The sequence below is a fragment of the Epinephelus moara genome, chromosome 2 (assembly GCF_006386435.1).
Source record: "Epinephelus moara isolate mb chromosome 2, YSFRI_EMoa_1.0, whole genome shotgun sequence".
NCBI classification, from domain to species: domain Eukaryota; kingdom Metazoa; phylum Chordata; class Actinopteri; order Perciformes; family Serranidae; genus Epinephelus; species Epinephelus moara.
In genome coordinates this window covers 31,948,609-31,973,042 of record NC_065507.1, presented here as the reverse complement: position 1 = coordinate 31,973,042, position 24,434 = coordinate 31,948,609, and the positions used below count along the sequence as shown (strand labels likewise).

General features: G+C 39.9%; 1 protein-coding gene across 1 annotated transcript in view; it reads left to right on the top strand.

The window, feature by feature from the left end:
• cntn5 (contactin 5) overlaps positions 1-24,434 on the top strand; it is a 137,151-nt gene that overhangs the window by 47,773 nt on the left and 64,944 nt on the right. The window contains exons 3-6 of the mRNA XM_050064823.1: positions 3,286-3,492; positions 9,517-9,640; positions 9,742-9,917; positions 22,430-22,525. Of these exons, the coding sequence (XP_049920780.1) occupies positions 3,286-3,492; positions 9,517-9,640; positions 9,742-9,917; positions 22,430-22,525 (603 nt within the window). The remainder of the gene's footprint in view (positions 1-3,285; positions 3,493-9,516; positions 9,641-9,741; positions 9,918-22,429; positions 22,526-24,434) is intronic.

The window sequence follows — 24,434 nt, the reverse complement described above, 5'->3', positions numbered from 1 at the left end:
GTTTGGTTTCATTCAGATGAAACAGGTGTGGATTATTTTCTGAACTCTGTTTTAATTAATGTATATACTGCCGGAGTGTGAAACACTGATAATGATGATGATTAGTGAGCCCCACATAGTGAGCAGATGTGCAAAGAGGCTTTGATGCAAATATAGCGGACAGTAATTAGTTCACTTCACTATGATATACCTTTCCTCTTGATGACGCACACGTCACCAGGAAATCCCTAACAAAATATAGCTTACATTGTGTTCATTAAGTTCATTCAATAACCTTGTTAACTTCCTCATTTCCTGCAAAACAGGACTTCACAGTGACAGAGGTGGGTGATGAGTTGGCGCCTGACACTTGCAGAGCCTTCTGAATTTGGAGGCTTGTGTGTCAATGCTGTATTGTTCAAAAGAAAACTTTGATGTTTCTCAGAATCTGTCATTTTTTCTTACCCTAGAGTTGCTATAATGTTCTGTTCATGTTCAGAGATCTTCAAATAGCAGAGCTAAATATTAAAGGAGAGACAAAGATGGTGTAAGATGTGCAAAAATGTGAAATAGCAGACGCTGGATCAGAATTATAACTCTCAGGAAGACTTTATGTTGTCACAAAAAGTAAATGCTGACCAATCAATAAAACATATCCAAAAGGAGAAAAATGCTTAGGATAAAGAGGCATTAAACCCAGTAATTGCTTTCAATAAACAGTGCTTATGAGAATTGTTATAAATCAAAGTACAGGGACATTTTTCTAAGACCAGTAGAAACCAGTTGAACCACTGTTCAGTGTCTATAAATATGAGATAATTGGTATGACATCACATAGTGTGTTCGTATATCTACATGTTATGATTAAGGTAGCATCACTCATCAGGCATCACTTATCTTACCTGAAGTTAATATGATTTTCAGCTTTACCATCTGTCAAAGGAAGCATAGTTTACGCCTTCATCGAGCTGATTCTCAGCAAGATATATAATTCAGCTTACTACCAACCTGCTACTAATTGCTTTGCTTATCAATCTTCAAACTCACAATACCTTTAATTTCAAATAGAGTCCCATATTCGGCTTCTCCCTATAATATGTAATACAGTAATTGCCCTCTCTCCATTTGTAGATAGGAGTATTTTTGCAGCTGACAAGTCCCTGAGGGTACATAATTATTTCTCAGTTTTGTTCAGTTCTTTTATAGCACTTTATCATGCAGCGCATAACACTCCCACCCCCCTTTGCAGAACTCTGATTAGACTCTTGCTGAGATTCAAGCGTTTTTTGCAGTTTTCTTTAAGCATTATACCCAAACAGAACTGGTTCCATATCTTCAGTATGTTTCAGCTATTTGTGTCTGTATTGTACAGTTGCTTAGGAAGCTATGTATTGATGATCAGCTGTCACGGGTGAGCTAATTGCGTGTGTAATCTTGAATTGTTGCATTCGTAGTATCATGAAAGACAACACACTGGCACATTACCCTACATAAAGTGGATTGAATTCCTTAAATGTGAGTAGTAGAATAATGCGTTGACAACAATGACTAGTGACAGCCTCAAGTGTAGTTTACATTTCAGAGAGGATAATATTCTGAACCCTCCATGGACTCTTTTACTTTAAAGGAAGCTGTTTCTCTTCCAGTTCTGCTACACTACACCATTTTATACAATTGGAGACTTTGATGATGGTGATTTTCAGAATAGGCAGAGTATCTGTTGTACCTTGTAAGAAGTGCATGTTTTCACCTAAGGCATTGTAAGCGCCTTTACATGGTAAATGGCAACTATGCTCCAGAAAAGGACTGACTACATGGGAACCAAAGGAGAAAAACTCTGAGCGTTCTTCTAGTAATGGAGAATAAAGAAGTTTTTACATAAGAAGTTAGATATTTATTGGGTATTTCACTTCTTTTTAACAAGTGCCTTGGTGATGATTTGGAAAATTATTGTTCTCTTAAGTGGATATTAGGCCTGAGGAGGAATTGATATAGACTCACCAAGGCTTCAAAGCTCCAAATCTTCATTTGGCTTTTTTCCTCAGAAATCTATTACATCACAGGTACTATGCCCATGTTTTTCTACAGTGTATGTATTTCCTGCAGACTGTAAGAAATGCATTCTAGGTTTTTTCCCTGCTATTCTGCTCAGAGCTGTCTCTGAATCGTGACACCCCCTTATCCTGCTGTCTCCGCTCTTTTCTCTTTTGTGTTTCTGTTCGGCAAGATCTCTGCCTCGTAGAACACTAGTTTGTTGCATATCATTTCTCATGCAGCAGCAAGGGAAACTGATTCGAGCTCATCGTTTTATAGAGGAGGAGGATTGTACAGAGAATAGTAGATTACAGAGGTTACAATATGATACACTGTTTAATCAAACATGAAGCATTCTGATTTGTATCTCCGTGTGGGGTAAACCTGGAGAGGGTCATGCATTTGATCGTGTTTGTGTGTTTGTATCTGTCTGACTGTGGCTAATCTCACAAACTACTGGACCAGTCAACCTTATATTTTGTGTGCACATTTATGACTGTATGCTCGAGGATCCCTTGTGGTTGTGGTGATGCACAGCTGTTGGAAATCCCGTTTATGACTGTTTTATACTGCCATTGACTGCTGACTTCTCTTTTTTCTTAACCAACCAGAAGGGGCCACAATTCCTGGACAAAATTACATAGCAAAACAATAGAGGAAAAGGCTTTTACGGCAATTGGCTGGGCTAGGAACACGGAGTCCTACTGTCTGTTGCAGGCCGCGTTTTGGCCTTTGTCGTGAGTCATAAACTGACATCCACAGAAAAGTTCGATCTCATTTTGAGCTGGTGGCAGGTTAATTCTATACCCAATATGCTATGATCCACTGAAGTTGCCTGGCAAAAATCTTTTGTAGTTTAAACCGTCAAATTAGCATTTTCTTGTTGTTGTTTTTTTCTCACCATATGGACATCAAGTCAAGATATTTTTCCAAATATTTTTCTAAGACAGCATTCTTCGGGTCAAATTTTTGTCGCCATTGAGTAATAGACTAATTTTACTCAAAGACATGACTAGTTGAGTCAATTAAATTTATTTAGCCCAGTATCACAAATCACAAATTTGCCTGAAGGATCTCTACAATCTGTACATCTTTTGGCCTTAGCCCCTCAATTCAGATAAGCTAAAACTCCCCAAAAGACCCTTTGGAGGTAAAGCAACACAGTAGGGAAACCTCTCCCATGACGTGTTTACAGAATAGACCAACATAATAAAGTAACCGTATATGATATGATATGATTTAACTGTTCACTGTCTTTCTTTTTTTTCCCAGACTTTGCAAGAGCTGTTGCAGCACGGCCTATATCATATGCAGCGGTATTACGAATGAAACCAGACAGCTCGTCAGTGCTCAACTCGCGCAGCAGACCTCGACAACACCACAGTGGTGGGCTGGTGACTCCTGACTGGCCTGCTTTCTCCAGTCATCCCCTGTCAGCCCTGAGTCTGCTCAGCTCTCAGGAGGACTACAGGAGTGAAGGTAAAACTAATGGTGCGGTCAAACCTACAGTTTGTTTGCTCTTGTCTGAACCAAAATGGAAAAGTTTTGCTCTTTGGGTTTGCTTAAGTTCACACTCACAAACAAACTGTGCATAAAGGTAAAACACCCTAACAAATAGCTCATTAATGGTACAATTTGGAGACTCGTCTCCCTGCATATATTTCATCCGCAGCTTTAGCCAAGGATAATGAACACTTGTGTACACTTTGGCATAATTTACCCACTGTGGTGTTCATTAGTTAAGAAAATGGGAAGAGGAAGCTGAATATGATTATCTGTAAAGAGTGATTTGCCTTCAGTTTGTTTTGTCAGGAGTTATTGCTAGCTATAAAATGTCAGCATCTGCCTCCTTCTGCCAAGCGAGCTTTGCATTTTGGTTCTATTTCCCTTTATTAGTGCAGGATTACATTCTCAGCTCTGACTGACCGCCATGTAATCACACCATGCAGGACTGCGACCTGAATTTTCAGGCAGTCTTATTGCAAATGGGAGGTGTCACTTGAGCCCAGATGACTTTGTTCTCACCTGCCAAAATGAAGCAAACTGAAAGGGTGGACACTTCAGAGTTGGAAAGAAACCACTCCAAACATGTCTGGTGTAAATGCACTCTGCTATCTCTGCTCTCTGCCAACAGTCTGCCATCTCTGCCCTAGCTCTATGTGTGCAGGCTTTCTGCCTGTTCAGATCTGGTCTGGAAATGAATCTCACCTATCCATCATCACCGTGCAGGGTCTGCAGTGACCAGGGTCACGCCCTTTGTGAAATTGAAGTGGGATCATGGCAATATCCAGCCCTCTTTGTGTTCCTGTCAGTATAGAAACTATAGATATGATGGATATCTTTGTCAAAATGGAAGATTTAATATCCCAAACACAACGTGGAAACACACCGTCATAAATCTACATGGGTTACTTGCTTACATCCTGACTTACAGTATGAATAATCTAGAGGATATAATGACACATTGATGCTTTAATATATGATTAATCATATCATGCTTATTGCATCTGGAGTGCTTAATTAATGCAAATCTGAAGTAGCTGCTGAATTAGCAGAAAGGATCCTGGCAAACACTGGGAACAATGACTTGGTAACATTACAGTAAAAACAGGCAGAAAATAGGAATAACAATAAACTTTTTTTATTCATTTTTTTCTGTTTCACTCTATTTCTTTTTTGTGCCCCCCTGCCGATCTTTCTGTCTTTCTTACTTTCTGACAGCATTATCACTATGTAGCCGTAAAATGACTTACATCTCTATAACCAAGGTGAGAGTAATGTCTCTCCATTGTCAGTGGTGACAAGAGCATTATACCATTGCACTGGATTGATGTTCGGTGGATGAAATGGATGCCAAAAAGTAATACACCTTCGCTGGCTTAAAGGGGATATTGCTTTTTTTGGCTCTGTGACTGACAGATGGCCATGGCACTTGAAGTTGAGTGATTTAAACAACTTCTATGCTTGTGTGTCTGTACTTCATACACACACAGACCATATGTCCTTAAGCACTGAAATCTGTTTCGTTTTTGTCATCCATCACTTTCATGTTGTCAGAGGGTCAAAACATTTTTTTAGGTGGACTCAGCTCCAGTAATTAAGTAATAATTAAGCGACGGGGTGTCCTAACAAACAGAATTACAGCAAGCTACGTCAACACCATTTATATGCATGTCAGGGAACCTCCAGTTGCATACTTATACTGCAGTAACTTACCATTTATATAAGATGTTTGTGCTTGAATTGTCCCTTTATCTGATTACTTTGATGTCAATGTAATCCACGGTTAGTTTCACCTGCCATCTGAAGCAGAAAGCACAGCCTTTTTCTATCGCTCTCTGCAGATATATTAATAACTGAGACTTTAGATCGGGTTCAGCTGTGAGAGAAGTACAATGCATTTAGAAAAGACAATGACAGTCGTTTTCTTGTTTTGGCTTTGTGCTCCTGCTCACTGGATTTAAAATGAAACAATAACTTTGAGGTTAAAGTGTTGAGTTTCAGCTTTAATTTGAAAGCTTTTACATCCACATCAGGTGAACAATGTGGGAATTGTTGGCCTTTTTACCCTTCATACCTCAATTTTAGATCCTATTTAATGATATATAATTCTTTGAAGGTAATGACTGCCTATCTATGACCCACACACATTAGCAGACATTTGGTATGTTCCCTCGTGATGCTCTGCTGGGTCTTGATAATTCCTTGTTCAAACTGAAACCTTATTCTTTTATTAGAAATAGAAATAATTTTACCATACATCATGGCCCAGCAGCCAGGTGGAGCATACTGGTATTGTTGAATGTATGTGCTGTAGGGAATTAGACGGAGAAATATAGAAAATGTGCCCCCCTGCTGGCGACAACCATATCCGGGAGGCATTGTTTTTTGGTTGTCCATCCGTCCGTCTGGTACATTATTGTGAATGCAATATGAAAAGAATGCCTTCAGGGCATTGCCTCAAATTTGGCACAAACATCCTCGTAGACACGGCGATGAACTGATTAGATTTTGGTGGCTAAAGGTCACTGTGACCTCACAAAACACATTTTTGGCCATAACTGAAGAACTGATGTGCGATTTATGACAAAATTTCACAAACATTTCTATTTGGCTACAATAGGTTAGGAATAGGAATTGGCTACAATTCAAAAGGTCAAAGGTCATCTTCACTGTGACGTCGTAATGTTCTGCAAAAACACTTTCTGGCCATTATGCTACGCCATAACTTCGGAACAGCAGAGAAGACTTTCAGTCGGATACTGACAGCTTTTTCTCATTTTCAGATACTCGTCAAATACTGACGCTTTGTCTTGCCCACCAGCGTCTCATAGCTACGCACAGGGTATCTTGTAGCATATCTATGTGATGCATTGCAGAAACTATTAGGCAACAATGCTACTTGGTTAGGATTAGAAAAAAGAGTAAGCAGGTTTGTTACGTAGCATAAAGTAAGTAACGTAAATATGTCATCTGATTGACAACAGTGCACAACAACAGTACAAAAATGATGTAACGTTACATCAAAATAGTGACTTTTGGTTTCACACAGGACGTAGGTGATGTAACATTATTTTAAAACAACGCTGACACAAGCCTCCACCCCGTCCACCTTACTCTCCTTATACTATGTCAGTTGCTCTGAGCATCATGTGTTGCCACAAATGGGTTTACATTGGAGTGAATTGTGAGTGAATTTAAAGGCCTGTGCGTCAAATAAAGTCGCTAAAAGGTGCCTTTGGCGTCAATATGACATGCCAAGGGGCGTGACAAAGTGGCAATATTTGACACCCATTTGAATGAGAACTGTATGATACTGAACTGGTGACACTAATCTTTGGTGTCCACCTTAAAACTGTGGTGATTGTATAGACTATCTGTGCTGTCAGCTGAAGATGTGTGTGAAGAATCCATGTATTAGAATATGTAGCTCCTTTGCAGCAGCATCCACATCTGAAGCATTGTCTGATGTCATAAGAGTCTGGGCAGACAGGGACGTAAACTGCGACTCATCTGGTTGGCGGAGGCACACAACTGTGAGGCAGTAATTTTAGTTTAGCACTAGAAACAATACAAGCACTGAATTGCTTTGCTTTATATGCACAGCAAGGTTTGCAACTTAATATCGGTTCATTTTCCTCCACTGATTAGGGTATTATTTCAAAAGCTTTTTATTTCCCTGCAGAGCAGTAAATTGCTGACAAAGGGTTGCTGAGATTATACATACCCTGAGAAAAAAGCCATGATTCTTTTTTTGTCATCAGATCATTCCTAAATAGTGAGAAGTACTCAAGACTGGTGACTTGCATTGTTTTATTACTGTATTTATGCACCCAAATAAAACGCCACCCAAACCTAAATTCTCACTCCAGTGACATCTCTTTAAACAAAGAGCATAAATATCTATATACTGTTTTCAGCTGCTGTATTCTGCCTTCACAAACACAAAGAGCACGTCACTTATGATCTGTTTACTGCGCTGTTATTCTCTATAAATCTCATAGACAAAGACAAGAAACACAAGATTCAGCTGTCGGTTGTCTGAGATTCTGAGATGCAATTTACCTGAGAAACCCTCCACAATAAGTGCATCGCTTCTGTGTTAACAGAAGGTTAGATCAAAGAGTGGAGAACTCTGAAGGAACAGAAGAGAATTGCAACAGAGACTGTCAGGCAGAAAATAGCAGACCAACAAGCATATCGATATGTGGGTGCATTTGTGCTGAGGAGAGTTCAAATCTTACACGAGAACCACTTTAAATTACCAGCGAGAGCACTTAAGATCAAGAACCAGCGTGGTGGAGTTATACTTGCACTGTATGTATTAAATAGCATTTCACACACTTTACATTCTGTAAGGAAGCTTTCAACGAAATTATTAATTTGCTCATTTGCTGTAGTCGTGGCTTGGACCTACTGGGATACTGTGTGGTCTATAGTAGTGTTTCTATTTTATTTTATTTTGTCCTAATTATATTATAAATATGTCTCTATATTGTATGTTTACACTTCTGACAATATTTTAATACATATCAATGCAAAGAAAATGCCGCTATTCATTTTGTCAGTGATTATGTGGATCTCTCTTTCTCTCTTTCCATGTATCTGGGCTTTTATGTGATAAATCTTGTCCCAAACTTTGCATTAAAACCTATTTTACAAGGGTGCTCTGATTTCAATGTCCATGTACCTTTCCATTTTTCATGAACATAGTTATTACCAACTGCTGATAATGTATAGCGTCCTATTTTTATCTGTGTCCCAAGTGCACTGCACCCTTCCAGCCAAAAGAAACAACACAAGTCTGGCAGCACTCCCTCCATGTGGAGCAATTGATGGCAGATCATCAGTGTTCCAAATGCCAAATTTCTATAAATTTGCACTATGTTAAGATGCTATGAGTAATGCAATGTTGATGCACAAAGACAGGAGCTGTTTAAAGTAGTTGAATTTACCAGTGTGTGAGTCCCAGTCCCAGATGGGAGAATCTTTTGTGAATAATATTTTTACTCTTTGTTTTATTTCTTGTAATTTTGCTTGTTGAGGTTGTTCTTCTAAAAAAAAACAAGGCCTGCCACAGACTATTAGGAGAACAGTTAACAATGTTGGAGCGCTGACAGAAAAAGAAAAGATTGTGTTGCTGCATTTCCTCCCTGACAAGTTAAAAAAACAGCCTCTTATCAGTGGTCAAATGATTCTGTTGAAGAACTGAAATAGATGACTGTGAAGAGATGAGAAATACTATGTTGGCACTAGATATACCAACGGGATCTTCCTTATGTTATTCCTCACCTTACGTATGTACCACTAGATACCATTGTTTATGAATTGAGGTCATCGTGGGAAACAAGCCATAGAAACAGCAGATGTGTTCACAGCCGAGTCCGGCCAAGAAATATTACTGCAAAGCTAGGACCCAGTGGGTTAAGACTCGTGTTAACAGCATTGTTGGCTCATCACTTGGCACCTCAAGGCAAACAACAGCGAGTCCAAAAGATGTACAAGTAATTGGATGATAGCTTCAGGGTTGAGCTTAAAGGTGTGACATTTCAAAAAAAAATTCCACCATACGTCCAACCAGGTTAACTGTATCATCACAAAGGATCACTTCTAACTTAAGAAGTTGTTATTTCTCCTTTAAAACTACCTCCAGGCTTTCACTGTGAAAGCAAATTCAGACTCTGGCTTTTAGGATTACTGGAACGCTTTTCTAATGTTGTGAAACCAGATCAGATATACAATACAACACAACAATATCATCACCTGTCAGAAAGCTGTCGTCTGCCGCAGAATGTCACACCATTTGTTGTAACAATCTGTTTTGTGGAGCTGTGCGTTCACCTTTTCTCTTGTTTCCTATAATAGAGCTTGGTAGGAGATATATGCACTTGCACTAACCAAACTGGGGAATAATAAAAAAAGTAATTGGATGTTAAAACGGAATGGCGCTCATGTTGTGATAATTGCAATCATCCTTGTCTTTATCTCTTTTTTCCCTCGTAGAAAGTGAAGAGTATGGGCCTGTTTTCATCCACGAGCCAGACAATGTTATTTTTCCTTTGGATTCAGATGAAAAGAAAGTGGTGATGCACTGTGAAGCACGGGGAAATCCACCACCCACATACAGGTGTGACATATATTTGTCTGTCTCCTAATTGTGGCCCTACTTTCACAGCTCATTAGCGTGTCATTCATCACAATAGCATCTCCTGTTCTTATGTTTTTCAGTTGGTACATCAATGGGACGGAAGTGGCTGCAGAGGCAGACTATCGCTACAGCTTCATCGATGGAAACTTAATTATTACCAATGCAAGTGAGGTCATTGACTATGGGAAGTACCAGTGTAAAGCAGAGAACAGCTTTGGGACCATCCTAAGTCGAGACGCTCTGTTGCAGTTTGCATGTAAGTAAACTAAAATTTAATAATTCAAACATTTGTGCAATACACAAGGTCTTAAAATGTATTTACCATACACTCTAGCATGTAGCTGTGTATGTATGTGTTTGAAAAGTGTACATTTTAGTTTGTCAAACTTACAGGGGTCTCATACGAGCCAAATAATTAGCTCCAAGCTTTTTGTCTCTCTGCGTTAAAATAAACCTTTCTGGTTCCAGGGGTAAATAAACACTACGCAGGCTACAGTAAGGTTTTTGTTGCTGAGTTTAGCTCCCGTCGGCTCCATCTGATACTGTTGCGTTGCACTGCTAACAGGGTATGTGCCCTCAAATGCCACATCTCAATGGTAAATGAGAGCAAAAAGCACATTTCTTCCCCAGTAATCCCCTGGCCTAACTCCAAAACATCATCACAGGCTAAGGCAACACACACACAGAGACCAGGAGCACTGTGCTCAGAGGAAAATGCATTGTTGGTTTTTCGCTATAGTTTCCTCAGGAGCAATGACCATAATTGCCTTATTGGCATGTCTTCGGGGAGCTTACCATTCTCACTCTCTGCTATGTTGCTAGAAAGTATAGTGCACGGTCTCATGTGTTGTTATGGGGACTTACAGTTGTTACAGGAATTACTGAGGAAACAAATGGCCAGATTAGCCCGAAACTATGTAAACGGAAAGAATGACTTCTGTTTTATAAAAGCACTTTTTTCTTCAGGCAAACAGAACCAAAGGTTTTTCTTTCTGCCCTTTCGTTTTGATTTGTTTTCCCTTCACAAAGTTTCACATATCAGAGTGATCAAAAAGTGGACAAAAATCAAAAGAAGACCTAAATTAAATATAAGCCAGACTGCATTGGCAGGCAGAAATGCCCAGATGGTAAAGCACAGACACACGCTTCAAAAGTGCTGCTAGTTTCTGAGGGACAGGAGCTGCACCTCAACATTTACACTCATCTGTCCTCTCAACTGTCCAGATCTTTTCCTCCCCTTCTCTCCACTTGAGTGTCAAATCTCTATGTGAGCATGAGGCTTTTTCTGTGAAAAATTGACCTCGCCTGAAAATGAGCAATGTAACATGTAGGCACTCATTTATTAGTCGAAGCTTCAAGCTGAGACATGGGCAGCTATTTTTAGTTTTGCATAAATACTGTGCATTTGCTTGGCACTATGTTATCCATCAGATTCATAGTAGCGGTATGTAATATGCTGGCATGGTACTTTCCTAATTTTTTTGTTATATGGAATCAGTGTAGTGTGTTGCAATGCACTTTCTTTATTGCACATTTCATCTGCTGCTGTATCTGAAAGACTGAGATGACTGCAGTTGCTCATTCTGCCCCACTTAAAAAAAGCTTAGTGAGTCACAGATGTACAGTACAGATGTACAGAATTAGACTGTAATGTTTATGTTTTTGTTTTTCCATTTACATGATTAAAGCTCAAACCTAATGCTTACTGTATAAAGAGTGACATTACACTGGAAAGTAAAGCTTTCCTTTTCAACAAAGGTCAGCTTTGAAGTAAATAACATAGCTACTTAAGAATTTTAGTCTATCACCTTAGGATGCACCATCTGCAATAGCTGCATGATCCTTTTATTTTTTTATAACAATTTAGTCTACAGAGATATGTGCATCTTTGGTCCCCATTACTATGTCCTTGGTAGATTTCTTTTTTTCCACCACAATTTTCATTAGGTCTTAAACAAGCAGCAACCTCAAGGGCTGAAAAATGGAGCCAACGCAGATGTGCAAAAAACTGCAGTTCCTCAAATGGCCACTTGAGGCTGGCTCTGGAAATGAGTCAGTTCTCATAAACCTTAATGTTAAAATATCAAACTTTAAAGTAGAAATAAACATGTTTACAGCCTAGTTCAAAAAAAAGTTTAGGTCTCTGTAGCTTATTTCAACTTTCAAGTGTTCAGGGACTGAAAGTTTATATATTTCACCCATTACATTTTATTAAGGCTTAAAGTCAACATATTTAAAGCAACACTTACCTTTCAGGAAATTTTACGCTTTTCTTTGTTAAGGTTAAAATGCTATTAATAAGCTGATGGCACACTAAAATGTAAGTGAATTCCACCAGAACTAAAAACTCATAATTGTACCATTCTCATATGGTTCTAAGAAAACTCCGACCAATCATTGCATTCGGTGAGCATCCTGGCTGTCTTCCCCACGTGGAGGCCTCCGACTGACTTAACCGCTCGCGTAACATCTCTCCTCTTTACGTTATATTGTAGAACTCATCAATCATCACTGACCCCGGATAAGTTTCAAAACTCCGGGGTTGCGTTTGACTGTGCAGGATAGGTAACGTTATGTTTAGTTTGCTTCTAATATAACATATAACGCTATATGACAACACAGCATCCAGTATGACAACACAGCATCCAGTTGCTAATGGCTAATGTTAGCCTACTGTAGCGTAGCCTCTGAAACGTTAACGTTATCTTCCTTGTGCGTTTCCACTTAATAGTAACGTTAACACTACTATCTAACGTTAGCACTGTAACTTTATTCTAAAACTCATCAGTCATCACTGACTCCGGTTGAGTTTCAAAACTCCGGGGTTGCGTTTGACTGTCTTGGTTGTAACGTTACACTCGCTCTCCTCTTCCGTGTATCTAAAGTTACCTTGCCAGCGTAGGCCTACGTCTACCGTAGACGTAATGAGGACGTAATGGAGGAGGGGGGAGTAGGCCTTTGGAGGGAGGCGGGAGTTGTGGATGTTCAAATTTTTTCTAAGTGCTGTGTGAAATGCAAGAAAGGTAATAGTCGCTTTAAGGGCAGGCCAATTGAGTGACAGGCTGCCTGGGAGGCAGAACACAATCTACAGGTGTGTTACCATCCACATCTTTTAAACGCATTTTGAATTGATGCATAAAAACCCCTTAATGGAAATTCAGTGAGTACATGATGATGTATAATCCTGACGCATCATCATTGCATAGGCCACTGCAATTGTTAGTTGTCATCCCTGGATGGCTTTAACACAATTATGCACACAGGGCTGTTAGCAGAACTCTTCTAAGAGCACATAGCTGTGATAGTACTCGTTCAAAATGCTGTATTTCCATTGTCCAGTGTGCTCTATGTCATTATACACCCATTGTTTTCCTTTATATGGGGTTTGACTGGCCCTTTTGTTCTGCAGTTGTATAATGGTACGTGACTAGAGAATAGGCGCCACCCACTGCCAACTCCAGTGGGTGAACTGAACCAACTCCAAATATTTGTGTAACAGTAATGGATGGAATAGCACATGAATTCGCACTTTCTTTTGCAGATTTTCTGAAAATTTGGTTAAAATTAGTGTCACATTTGGATGGAAAAACAACTTGTGAGTCAGATCCACCTCTTCCTCATCCACAGCTTCATTCTCTCGTCCAAATATGGTCACTTCTGGCCAAAATGTCAAACTCAAGGCTTCAAAACAGCAGTCCACAGACCAATGGCTGACATCACCATGGCTATGTCAATTATTTTTATACAGTCTGTGCTCTTGAAGCATTAAGGCTTAAGCAGGGTGTCTGTTTGGGGTCATGTTTGGTTGATTGGCAGATGTGTCAGCTGAGACGATAGCCACTTGTTTGTCACACATCAGCTTCACCCTTTGGCCACCTTTGCACGAAATTGGATTTTCTAGTTCTAATAACAGACAGGCCAGTCAGTATCCTGTTGTTGGGGGCGTGACAGGGCGTAATGTGGAAAGATGCAGCACAGACAGACTGCACCAAGTTTGAAGTATTACAGGAGAAATAGTCTATAATCTGCTATAAAATGATATCATTAATATTCCACTCTGTTGCCAAATCCCATCATTTCCAGGCGGTGCGGTATAGTAGCAAATTTTCTGTGGCCTGGGGGTTTGCAGCCCCAGCCCTAAAATATCACTCACTGAATAAACATGTGTGGCTATCTCAGTTGTACTATTGAGTCAGCAACAAATCCCACATGTCACCAGCTGTTGTTGTGTCGAGGTGGGAGGATTTGTGACTCTCTGGTTACGGTGGAACATAGTGTCACTACACCATTAAAGACATCCTGAAACGTTTGTGTGTTCTACTTGTGGATATAGTTAAAATAGTGTTTGTAACAGCAATTCAAATATTAATTTAAAAAAAGAATGTACAGGAATTGTAATATTTTATTTTACATAAACAGACATTACTTCAAATCTTAGTGGTTCATATCACTGATTAAAAAATGCAAGTTCTTCATTAATAAAGTATATATACATATATATATATTCTAATAAAGCTTAAATTGATGTGAGAGCTCAGTAGTTATTGCAGCCTCCTGGATTTCACTAAGCTGCCTTCAGAAAACCTGTCTAGTCATTTCATCCTATGACCATATTTATTTTTCCTTTCCATTTCATCCCCGGCTATTTAGTGTATAAAGTGACACATTTCTGTGACTGTTTCTTCAGCTTTATGTAGTGCAAATATTCAACGGCATCAATGTGTAATAGCCTCGTACTCCGTCTACGTTTCTTTGAAATGTGACCCTTCAAAGGGCCAGCCACAGAAACAAAGAGAGGTGCCCTGCAGCACACATTTGGATGCAGAACCTTCCCTCTCTCTTTCAGCATAACAAATGGTGGGTATTTATCACTCAGCGTGGAGCTCAACTTTTTCCTCCCTTCTCCTGTTGCCACCGCACATATTCATGCCTTGACACGGTTGTCGACTGCTTTAACTAGTTCTGATGCACATGAGCAGTTCTTTTCCTCATGAGCGAAGTGTTTTAAAGAAGTTATTACAGGCTTTTATATGGTGGTAAGACTCAAAATAGACTGATGTACTTATTTCAGTTGTGTTCAGGATGAATTTGGGCCTAAAATATACAGCTAAACCTTATAATGTTTAATAGTGTAATTTGAGCCAACTGTCCTGAATGGTTAGGTACCATAATAAAAACAGGTTAGTGAAGATTTGTTAAGCAGTTGCTGCTGGGTTTGGTATTATGACTATTTAAAGGAACTAGGGTCTAGGATTTAGGGGAATATATTTGCTAAAGTGGAATATATGATAATTTATATTAGTATATTTTCTATATTATCACCTGTAAATTAGAATCATTTGGTTTTTGTTACCTTAGAATGAGCAATTTATACGATACAATGCGATTTGATGTGATGCGATAAGCTACGATACGATACAATACAATATGATACGATACGATATGATACGATACGATTTACTTTTTTGTTGCCTTAGAGAAATGTGTCTTGGACTCAGGAGCAGCACAAGTATTGCTGCCTTACAATAAAAAGAGGTGAAAAGCATACAACATAGAAACATAAAAACACATACTACACATAACAGTATTGCACATCAGCTGTATTACATAACACCAGCGCACAACAGAGCACCATTAGCAAAGCATAACACAGCCCCTAAAGCATCAAGCAACATTATTTAAAATCTTAATTATGGTTGGCACAAATTCATTTTTAAAACGATTTAGGGATCAGGTCCTCGTCCGCGAAGATCACCATGTTGATCTGCCATGTTTCTACAGTAGCCTAGAAAAAAGAAGCTCAAGCTCTAGATTGGGCCATTTGGGTTTTCGCATCAGCCACCATAGTCAGCAGCCCCTCCATAACATGGTCGTCGGAAAAGCCCCAATTTTTTAACGTGAAACTGCTTTATTCAGTGTTCTTAACCGATTCCGTTACCGTGTCTGTTTGTTTTGGAGAAGAAGAGACCTCAGCGGATAAATCAGCTCCTGATAAAATCTTCCTGAATGTCAAAATCTTAAGTTGTCAGAGAAAAAAATGAGTACACATTAGCAGGTGCTAGGCTAACAGCCTTTCTGCGATGTGCCAAAAAGCATATAAGAACAATTCACCATCCTCACTGCTAGATGCCACCAAACCCCCCTAAAACATATACTGTTCTTTAAGAGTATATTAAAAGTTTAATAGTGGAGGTTTTAAGAGTTTGTCTCTGTGCCCCTGAAATTTTGTCATACTATATCTTGGTGGGTGCCAGTAGTATCACAGTTTGTTTGTGTGTCTCTGCATAGAAGATAATTTTGAGTTTTCATAGTAAAGTTTTTGCTTTAGTAGATCTGATGTGGATTTAGTCAGGTCTGGGCTAAATTAATTTGGCCCAAATGGATTTGAGGCACTGGTTGTTGTTACATCCCTGTTGTAGCACTCCACTATACCCCTTAGTCCAGATGGCTGGTAAGTCAAGCTGTCGAACAGAACACAGCTCTGTTTCATGCAGAGAATCGGGGGAGACGTAGAGTGGACCAGCCAGAATGCATGAGGAAAGGTTTCAGTCAGGGCTCTCTATATTCTATCCACTGGTCGTGTACTCTGCTCCTAAGATGTTTCAGTAGGATGCTTTTTTTTCTCTCTCTCTTTGTTTTGAAATTCTGAGCTGCTGAACTCACACTTGGGCTGTTTTTCAGCCGTGACTTTGAAGGCAGCAAGCAGAAAGGAGGCCTCTGATCTTTCTCCCCAAAGAGTTCTTCCCTCTCTGCAGACGTGAGTCTGGCTGAGGCTCAGGTATTGAGCCACTCTGAGCAGTACAGTGGTAATGAAATTAATGTGATGCTTTGACTTGAGCACTGGAACACACACACACACACACACACACACACACACACACACACACACACACGCCACTCTAAAATGTTGTACAAATCTGAAATGATCAGTAGTTAATGCCCATTGATTGAATTCATATCTTGAAATAACTAATTTGCATTGAGCACCTGCTCCTGTGCTTGCTGCAAATTTTATCACTGCATGTCTGGATTTAAATATTGATGCAGACATAGGTTGACTTTAATGACCATGCTGTTGTCATATGATTAAAATGTCATCAATATTTATTCACTTACATAAGTGCAGTTTGCAAAGGGAATGATAGGTCACAAAGAGTTTCATTTGAACCATATGTCCTGCTTCTATAATACATGAATGTTTCTAACATTGACGTCTTCATTTTTGAATGTCTGAAATGCTCGGTTGGCCTTCATTATTATTTTTCCTTATATTTAAATGTTAAGTGATCTTTGCTGTGGTGCTTCTGCATTTCACCTCTCACTTGGCAATCAAACTGCACTCTAGGTTTATGCGTCTCTCAGATTTTTTATTACGGTGGCTGTTATTGCTCATGCTAACCATGCCTTATTTAAAGCACCCAGCGTTGCCCCGCTGCCTGAAATGTAAAATATATAATTTCCCGTGTGCCTGGAGATGTTTCCCAGGAAAGACCTCCCCTATTACTGGGTGTTTTCAACAACAAGTGTAATGGGTCTCTTTGGATTTACTGTACTGTAGGTTGAATTGTCACCGTGCTGTAGCAGTCGGTTGCATAGAGCAGCAAAATGGGAATACATAAAGATGAAATTACATTCAATATTTATTAAATCAGGCAAGCCTTCTAAGAAGACTTGTGTTTCCACACTATGTAGCCTCGCTAAATAATTGAAGGGGAAGGAATATCTACAGAAGCACAGAGACTCACATCTGGGTGCTGCCAAGTACAACAGCTGTGTTGTAGGTCAGTAATTACTGTTGCTGTACTTCAGCAGTTGGGTGTAAAAACACTTGGTCAATCATGCTAAGACAGATGGAGCGTTCTGTCTTTGTGTTATTCATTCACTTATTTACTCACTCATTCATTTCAGTCCTTATGATCTTTATTAATGGATGGAAAAATCTATTAAGCCTACCTATTGTCTATTTGCCCATTAATTCTACAGTACAGAGAACAGTGATGTGCAAACTAAAAGGAGGTTGAAGGTAGCTACAATTCCAAAAAAACCCGGGTTGGTAACAGCTGCTGCTGAATCGATAGTGAACATGGTGACAATCAGTGCTTCTGCATCCCTGTGCTCTGGTGGCAGGTTGTTAGCACAGATAAATCAGCACTAGTCACACATAGCAAATGGGCCAAGATGATGGGACTGAGTGTCACTATGTTATTCCAAGACAGATTACAATACAGAGAGGCCACCAGCCCACAGTTTGAATGGAGGCACTGAACATTGAATTGACAGTCCAGCCTGCTGGAAATAAGTTTAAGGAAAAAGGTTCAAACAGTCATAGTTAATTTCAAACACTGGGAGCTATGAGAGAGTACCTACAGTTTCAAGCTTTGTCTATTGTTGTTCCAGCATTGCACTGTCTAGAGCTGATGAACTGTCTCTTCAGTGTTGGATATGCCTTGTTTTAAGCACTGGAAGTGGTCGGCATGGCAGATTGATTTGCGGTGTGCTTGCAAATCCAGGTTGTATGACAGGCTACTCTCATGGTTGATTTTACGGAAGAAGTGCAGTGAACCACATGAAATATTTACTCTTCCTCTCTTCTGTTTTGACATGGTTGAGCTTTTTCTTCTACCAATTTTTGAAATGTTTCCTTTGTTTTGTACATTTTTATTATTATCGTCTGTTGCCTTTTTTTCTTTTAAACCACAAAGAAATAGGACAACAGACCACACTGGTGTTTTAAAAAATAGTAATACACGTCGACAGGAAATTGACTGTGTGCTACACTCTAAGATGAAGGCCACGAACTACGATCATTATTAAATGTGCCAGAAATTTAAAAGAATGCAGGTTTCACAAGTTGCTGTGAGGCACAATTATCCAACAGTTCCAGGGTAATGGTAAACACTGCCCCTCAACGTGATGAAATGAAAGCAGTGGAGACAGAGAGACCCGCCCTGGGTCAGCAGCCTGTCGCTTGATTTCCACACTTTGGCATTGCTTCAACTAGGAATTAAGCAGGCGGTATCAGGGTCTAGAAGGCTGCAGCCCTGGGATTTTAGATCAAACCTTCTTTGTTGTGCTTTCACGGAAAAACAATGAGGGGAAAACAAAAACTGGCACATTAGTACTTCTAAAATGATATCAGCAAAGAGGTTTAGGTAATGTAACATCTTATTATGGATGATTTAATCTAACAATTTATCTGATTCAGTTCTACAGTGTGAATTCAAGGATCAAAACTGATTTTTGCAAAGAGCATATGTAAATTGATAAAACATCTAAACTTACTATAATTTAGTCAGCAATAACTCTCTTCTTAAAGGGAAATTTTGGTTTATTTCAACCTGTCTCCTATCGTCCTAAATTTGTTTCAAGTGACTAGTGACATAAAAATAATAGTTAGCATGTTAGCCGTTAGCCTAGATACAGCCGGGGCGCATAGTAGCGTCAGACCTGTTAAAACGTAAGTGAACGGGCAACCTTCAAGTGCAAAGTTAGTCCACTAAACAAGCTTTTTTTCCACAAAGACCGCCTCATATCGTTAGGATAAATGTCAGAGAACATATAGAAAACGACATGTAAACGTGTTGTCTTACCTTACCGGTGTGCTGCCATGTTTGTTTACCATTTAGCTCTGCTTTCCAAAGCGCGGCCGAAATATCGCGAGAACAAGCAGCGATCTCATACCGTGCCTGAAATCTCGCGAGAACAAGCAGCAACAGCTGGAAGGCAGAACCGGACAGTAGCCTGAAAAGTTCATTCATTTATTTTATGAAAGATTTATAGAATAATGGCTGACTTTTTGCCAGACTTCGACTTTGTGGAGGAGGAATTTGATTTTGCAGAGTTTGATGGCCACCCTTATTTATTTGAGCCAGAATACACTGACGAAGAGCTTTGTGAAATTGAAGAACGGAGGAGGAGAGAGAGAGAGGTGCAACAGGTAGAGGACGACAGAGGAGAAATGGCTGCTGGAAGGCTGCGTAGCTCTGGAGATTGGTGGTGTACCTGTGAATGCTGTGCCCCAATGCCCACAGAAGAGGAATATCTCTGTTGCAAGGAATGGGACCGGTTGCAGCCTCAGCTAAATTTAACCTAACACTATAGCACTATCAGCATGGGACTGGAATTGCCTGGGGACCTCTAATCTGTAATAATATTAGAGGCGTGATCTTAATCCCATGCAAATATGCCATAGTACTATTCAGATGGGATTAGTTTTGCATAGGGATGTGGACTAATGTCAGTTTACCACAGGATGTCTGTAATATAAATGTGCAATTCGCACGGGACAAGAAATCTCCGTAATTCTACCAGAGATGGGAGTGGTAACTGGTTTGCACCCTGGCGTCACCTCTCTGTTGGCATGTGCGTGCTACGTTGCTTCCTATAAGCATCAGCTGAAGGATTATAATAATTAGTGATTAGCCCAATATGAAATATTGCTATGATCAGGACTGTCTATACAACGATAAGCAATATGGATTTATATTAGGCCTACCTAACACAACCAGAAGTCTTGTGGCTTTGAAAAGTGCTTTCTTCTCAACCTTTTTCATTGTTCTCCCACGTAGGGCTATGCGATCATTAGAAGAATGTCCACTATCACGACTGCCGACAACACCGAATGCTTCTTCAAGCACCTCCATCATTGAAAAAACGCGGAAAACCAGTTGTAAACTCGGAAAAATGGTTGTAAACAGGACGTGACGAAATATTAACATACATTTTTACAGAGGATCGTGTTCGCACAGGATTAATATTACCCGAGGTATTTTCTCCGGATCGTTTTACAGAAGGTAAAAGTCGTTGCAATTTTTACTGACATTATCCGTAATGATTACAGACATGATGCACTCGGATGGGCCTAAAATCCCTGGTAATAATTACTTTACCTTACCCTGGAAATCCAGAGTTCTCGCTAGAGCGCAATTTGAATTTGCTCAGCGAGTCACTCTGGCAATCAGTGATGATGCTCATTAACCATGCCCTTGTAGCCGAGCTGCACCAATCACATCGGTGTATCTGATATAGGCAGGCCAGAGGTGAGACTGGCGAGCTAAATAGATGACGACAGCGCTGCGACGACGAAGGCCGGAATCAGACAGTAAACATTGCAAGATGGCTACTGATGAACACCAGTTGTTTGAAACGGCTTTGGCCGCTACAATGAACGAGTTAGACTTGGCTTTTTCTCTAAAAGAGAAACAGAAGACGGCGCTCGAGTCTTTCCTTTGCAAGAAAGATGTTTTTGCTGTTTTGCCGACCGGATACAGCAAGAGTCTAATCTACCAGTTAGCTCCGCTGGTCGCGCTCTGGATACGTCACCCTGTGTATTGTTCTGATTGGTCGTAGTGTTACCCAATTGCGTGCAGTGATATTTTCAAATGCATGCTTGGTGCCGCCCCCCGAGTTGGGCCATTTGCATTACTCATAGCCAGACCCTAAATCTTTCTAGATTTGGGTCTGGATTTCCAGGCTAACTTTACCCCACGTCTCCATGTTAAACTAATCCCGTCCAAATAGGGCTTATGTCTGTTATTTTTTAAGTCAAAATTCCACCACAAATTACTTACCATATTTCGCCAAATATAGAGGTCATGGGATAATATCAGTCCTCATGTGAATCTGCATCTCAGTGATTTGGAATCATATTTATTCTTTTTGTTTTCACCATGCCTTTTTTGCCTCTGTCAAAGTTGAGAATTATAGAGGCTGCATTAGCAATTACAAATGAAAGTTTTAACAGCATTTTGGGTGCAGGTGGCTTATTGGCTTATTGGTGGCTTGCTTCACGGCGTGGAGAGCAGAAAGAGCAAGCTCAAATGCATGTGAAATCTTGAGAGCTGATAAGATGGATGACATTTGTGTGGGGCAGAATTGGTTCTGTTTGTTTAACCCAAGATTTTTTATTTTTATTTGAAGAATATAAAATTTAAAAAAGGGGCTAACACAGTGGGAAGCGCGGTGGTGTGGCAGTTAGCACTGTTGCCTCACAGCAAGAAGGTTCCTGGTTCAACCCTTATGTGAGCCCTTATGTGTGGAGTTTGCATGTTCTTCCTGTGTCAGCGTGGGTTTTCTCCGGGTACTCCAGCTTCCTCCCACTGTCCAAAGACATGCAGGTTAATAGGTGACTCTAAATTGTCCGTAGGTGTGAAGGTGAGTGTGAATGGTTGTCTGTCTCTATGTGTCAGCCCTGTTATGGATGGATGGATGGATGGATGGTTAACACAGTACATCACCACTAGTAGTGCTGTGTTATGTAGTGGAGTGGAGTGAAACACAGACTTTGTGTGTCCTGTGTGAATGCCGCGCACAAAACATAGACGTGACAGGATCATCTCTATATCACATGAGGTACTCTGGTAATACTAGTCCCATGGGAATAGGGTTTAAGACACCAGGTAAAAGTATGACCGTGTTAACAAGATCATTTTAACTACCTATAGGGTTTCCTTTAGCGTTGCACCTATTTGTCATCTGAACATTGATATACGCCTTGTTGACTGCCATCAGCCCATCTGCAAATAAGATGACATTCACCAATGGCAGTGGCCAGTGTTTTTTGGTTGTGGCACAACAGAGATCTCCCCTGGGAAACAGTTGTGACGGAAAAATGTACTGAACTCACTATTAATATGCTACAGTATATCCATGATGATGATAATCAGTAGAAGGACAAGAAGCAGTAAACACATCTTCATCCTCTTCAATACACGACTAATTATATTTGACGTTATTGCTGAGACAGATTGTCTTTGTGTTGTGTTCCAGATCTCAGTGCTTTCAGCACGAAGACCAGAGGTGGGGTCTCTGTGCGTGAAGGCCAAGGTGTGGTGCTCATGTGTACCCCTCCCCCTCATTCTCCAGGTAAGAAGTCAGACCTTCAGTCACAGCAAGGAGGGAAAAAAAATTCTCCTCCTCACTACATTTGAAATCGTCAATAAACTCATCACTATTCATCAGGATTCCTATGACAACAAGAAATGTTATTACTGTGCCAAGGTGAATGATTGTTTTCATTATTTATTTTTTTATTTATTGCATTACGTTTTGATGGTTAGTTTTTGTACCCGTCTGCTCTCCTCTCCATCCATCCATGCTATGAGTGCAAATGATGAGTGCGATAAGTTATGGCGACAACAGAGCCAGAGCACAGATTCTCTCAGATCAAATTTGCTGGATCATTAGAAATGAAAAGAAATGTTACACAGCCAATTATTCCACATAGGCCGAGCATAGGAGCCGCTCTTTAATGGCCTATCTTGAATATCCCTCTCTGCAGTTGTCCTCTAATGTAAGCTCTTATGTGAGCCATGAATCATCCAGGCTTTCTGTTTGCATCAGCTCCGTCGTACCGCTGCACTGCACCCGTGGGAATGTTTGCCAAGTGCTCTTCAGCTCCCATTTTTGGATGCCATTTTGAATGACACGATAGCGACCAGATGCTTAATGACTGATGGATTGAAGTGTAGTGAAGATGATTCTCATCCTTAAAGTTCTCCATCAATCACAGCACAGGTGTTGCTCCAGGTGTATGCCATTTTCACACTGCATCTACAGGTCAGACCACACTAAATTTTATTTTCCCACTGTAAACAAGGTTTTCTCTTAATGTGTGACTGACATTAAATTAGGAGTAAACACTGGAGATGATGTTATGGTGTGAGATCAGTAATGGACACAGTGATTTTCTGTCATTTAAGGTTTGTTACAGTCTTGCTGCTGTAAGCTATAAAATTGACACAGGTTTCAGTCATGATGACATTCTGTAAGAGCCTCATGTTACACAGCTTGTATTAGATTGACCGACTGGATCAATACAGAATATGCTATTTAAATAATCAGTCAACTGCTAAAAGTGCAATTTAAAATAATGAGATTTTACATCAGATATCATCAAATAACCTCAATATCAGAAAAATCTAGTGTGGTGAATCAGTGAGTCATTTTAATACTTTAATCCTTGCAGTCATGTTTTATTGTCTGAATGAAGTCACTGAAGTAATTGCTACACAGGTTGTTAAATCAGCATTTATGAACCAAAGACGGTAAACAAATAAGAAAAGATATAAAAGATCAGATCTACAAAGCAACACTTACGCCACTCAACTCAACTGAAATACATTGAATATTACTGCCATGAAATAACATCATGTGTTTTTGTGATAAAAAGTGTTTAAAGTGTAACTGCAGTGCAATAAAGAGTACTTGATGAGTCAACCTTTTCTACTATTGTTGTAAGAAAATGCTTATTTGTATTTTACAAGCTTTAAAGGTCCCTCAACTAAAACTATAAAAAAAAGGTGCCTCTTAGCTTTTACAGCCTTAATATTTAGTTTTGGCTATATTGATCTATACAAACAGGGGTCTTAAAATAACCCTATATAACTTCAACAATGAAAGTCAACAATGCTCAGAGGAGTAGTATGTAAGATTGAGGGCAGTGGTTCCCAACTTGTCCAGCCATGGGGTCCAGATTTCTCCATTGTCATTAGTTCAAAGTCCAAACAGTTTAATGCACTCAGTGTCATACTTGCATTTGGCCATGTCGTCAAGCCAGTTTGCTGTCTCTCTCAAGTAGCTGTCTATTAGTCACTCACTCCACAGCAGGAAGTGGCACTTCAAAATAAAAGCTATGTGCTGGAAACGCAGTGTACTTAGAAAAGATGAAGTGTGTTTTTTACAAACATGACACGTTCCATGCAGGATGGACTCACGACCCACTTTTGGACCGTGACCCACCAGTTGGGAACCACTGATTTAGGGGGATTTAGTG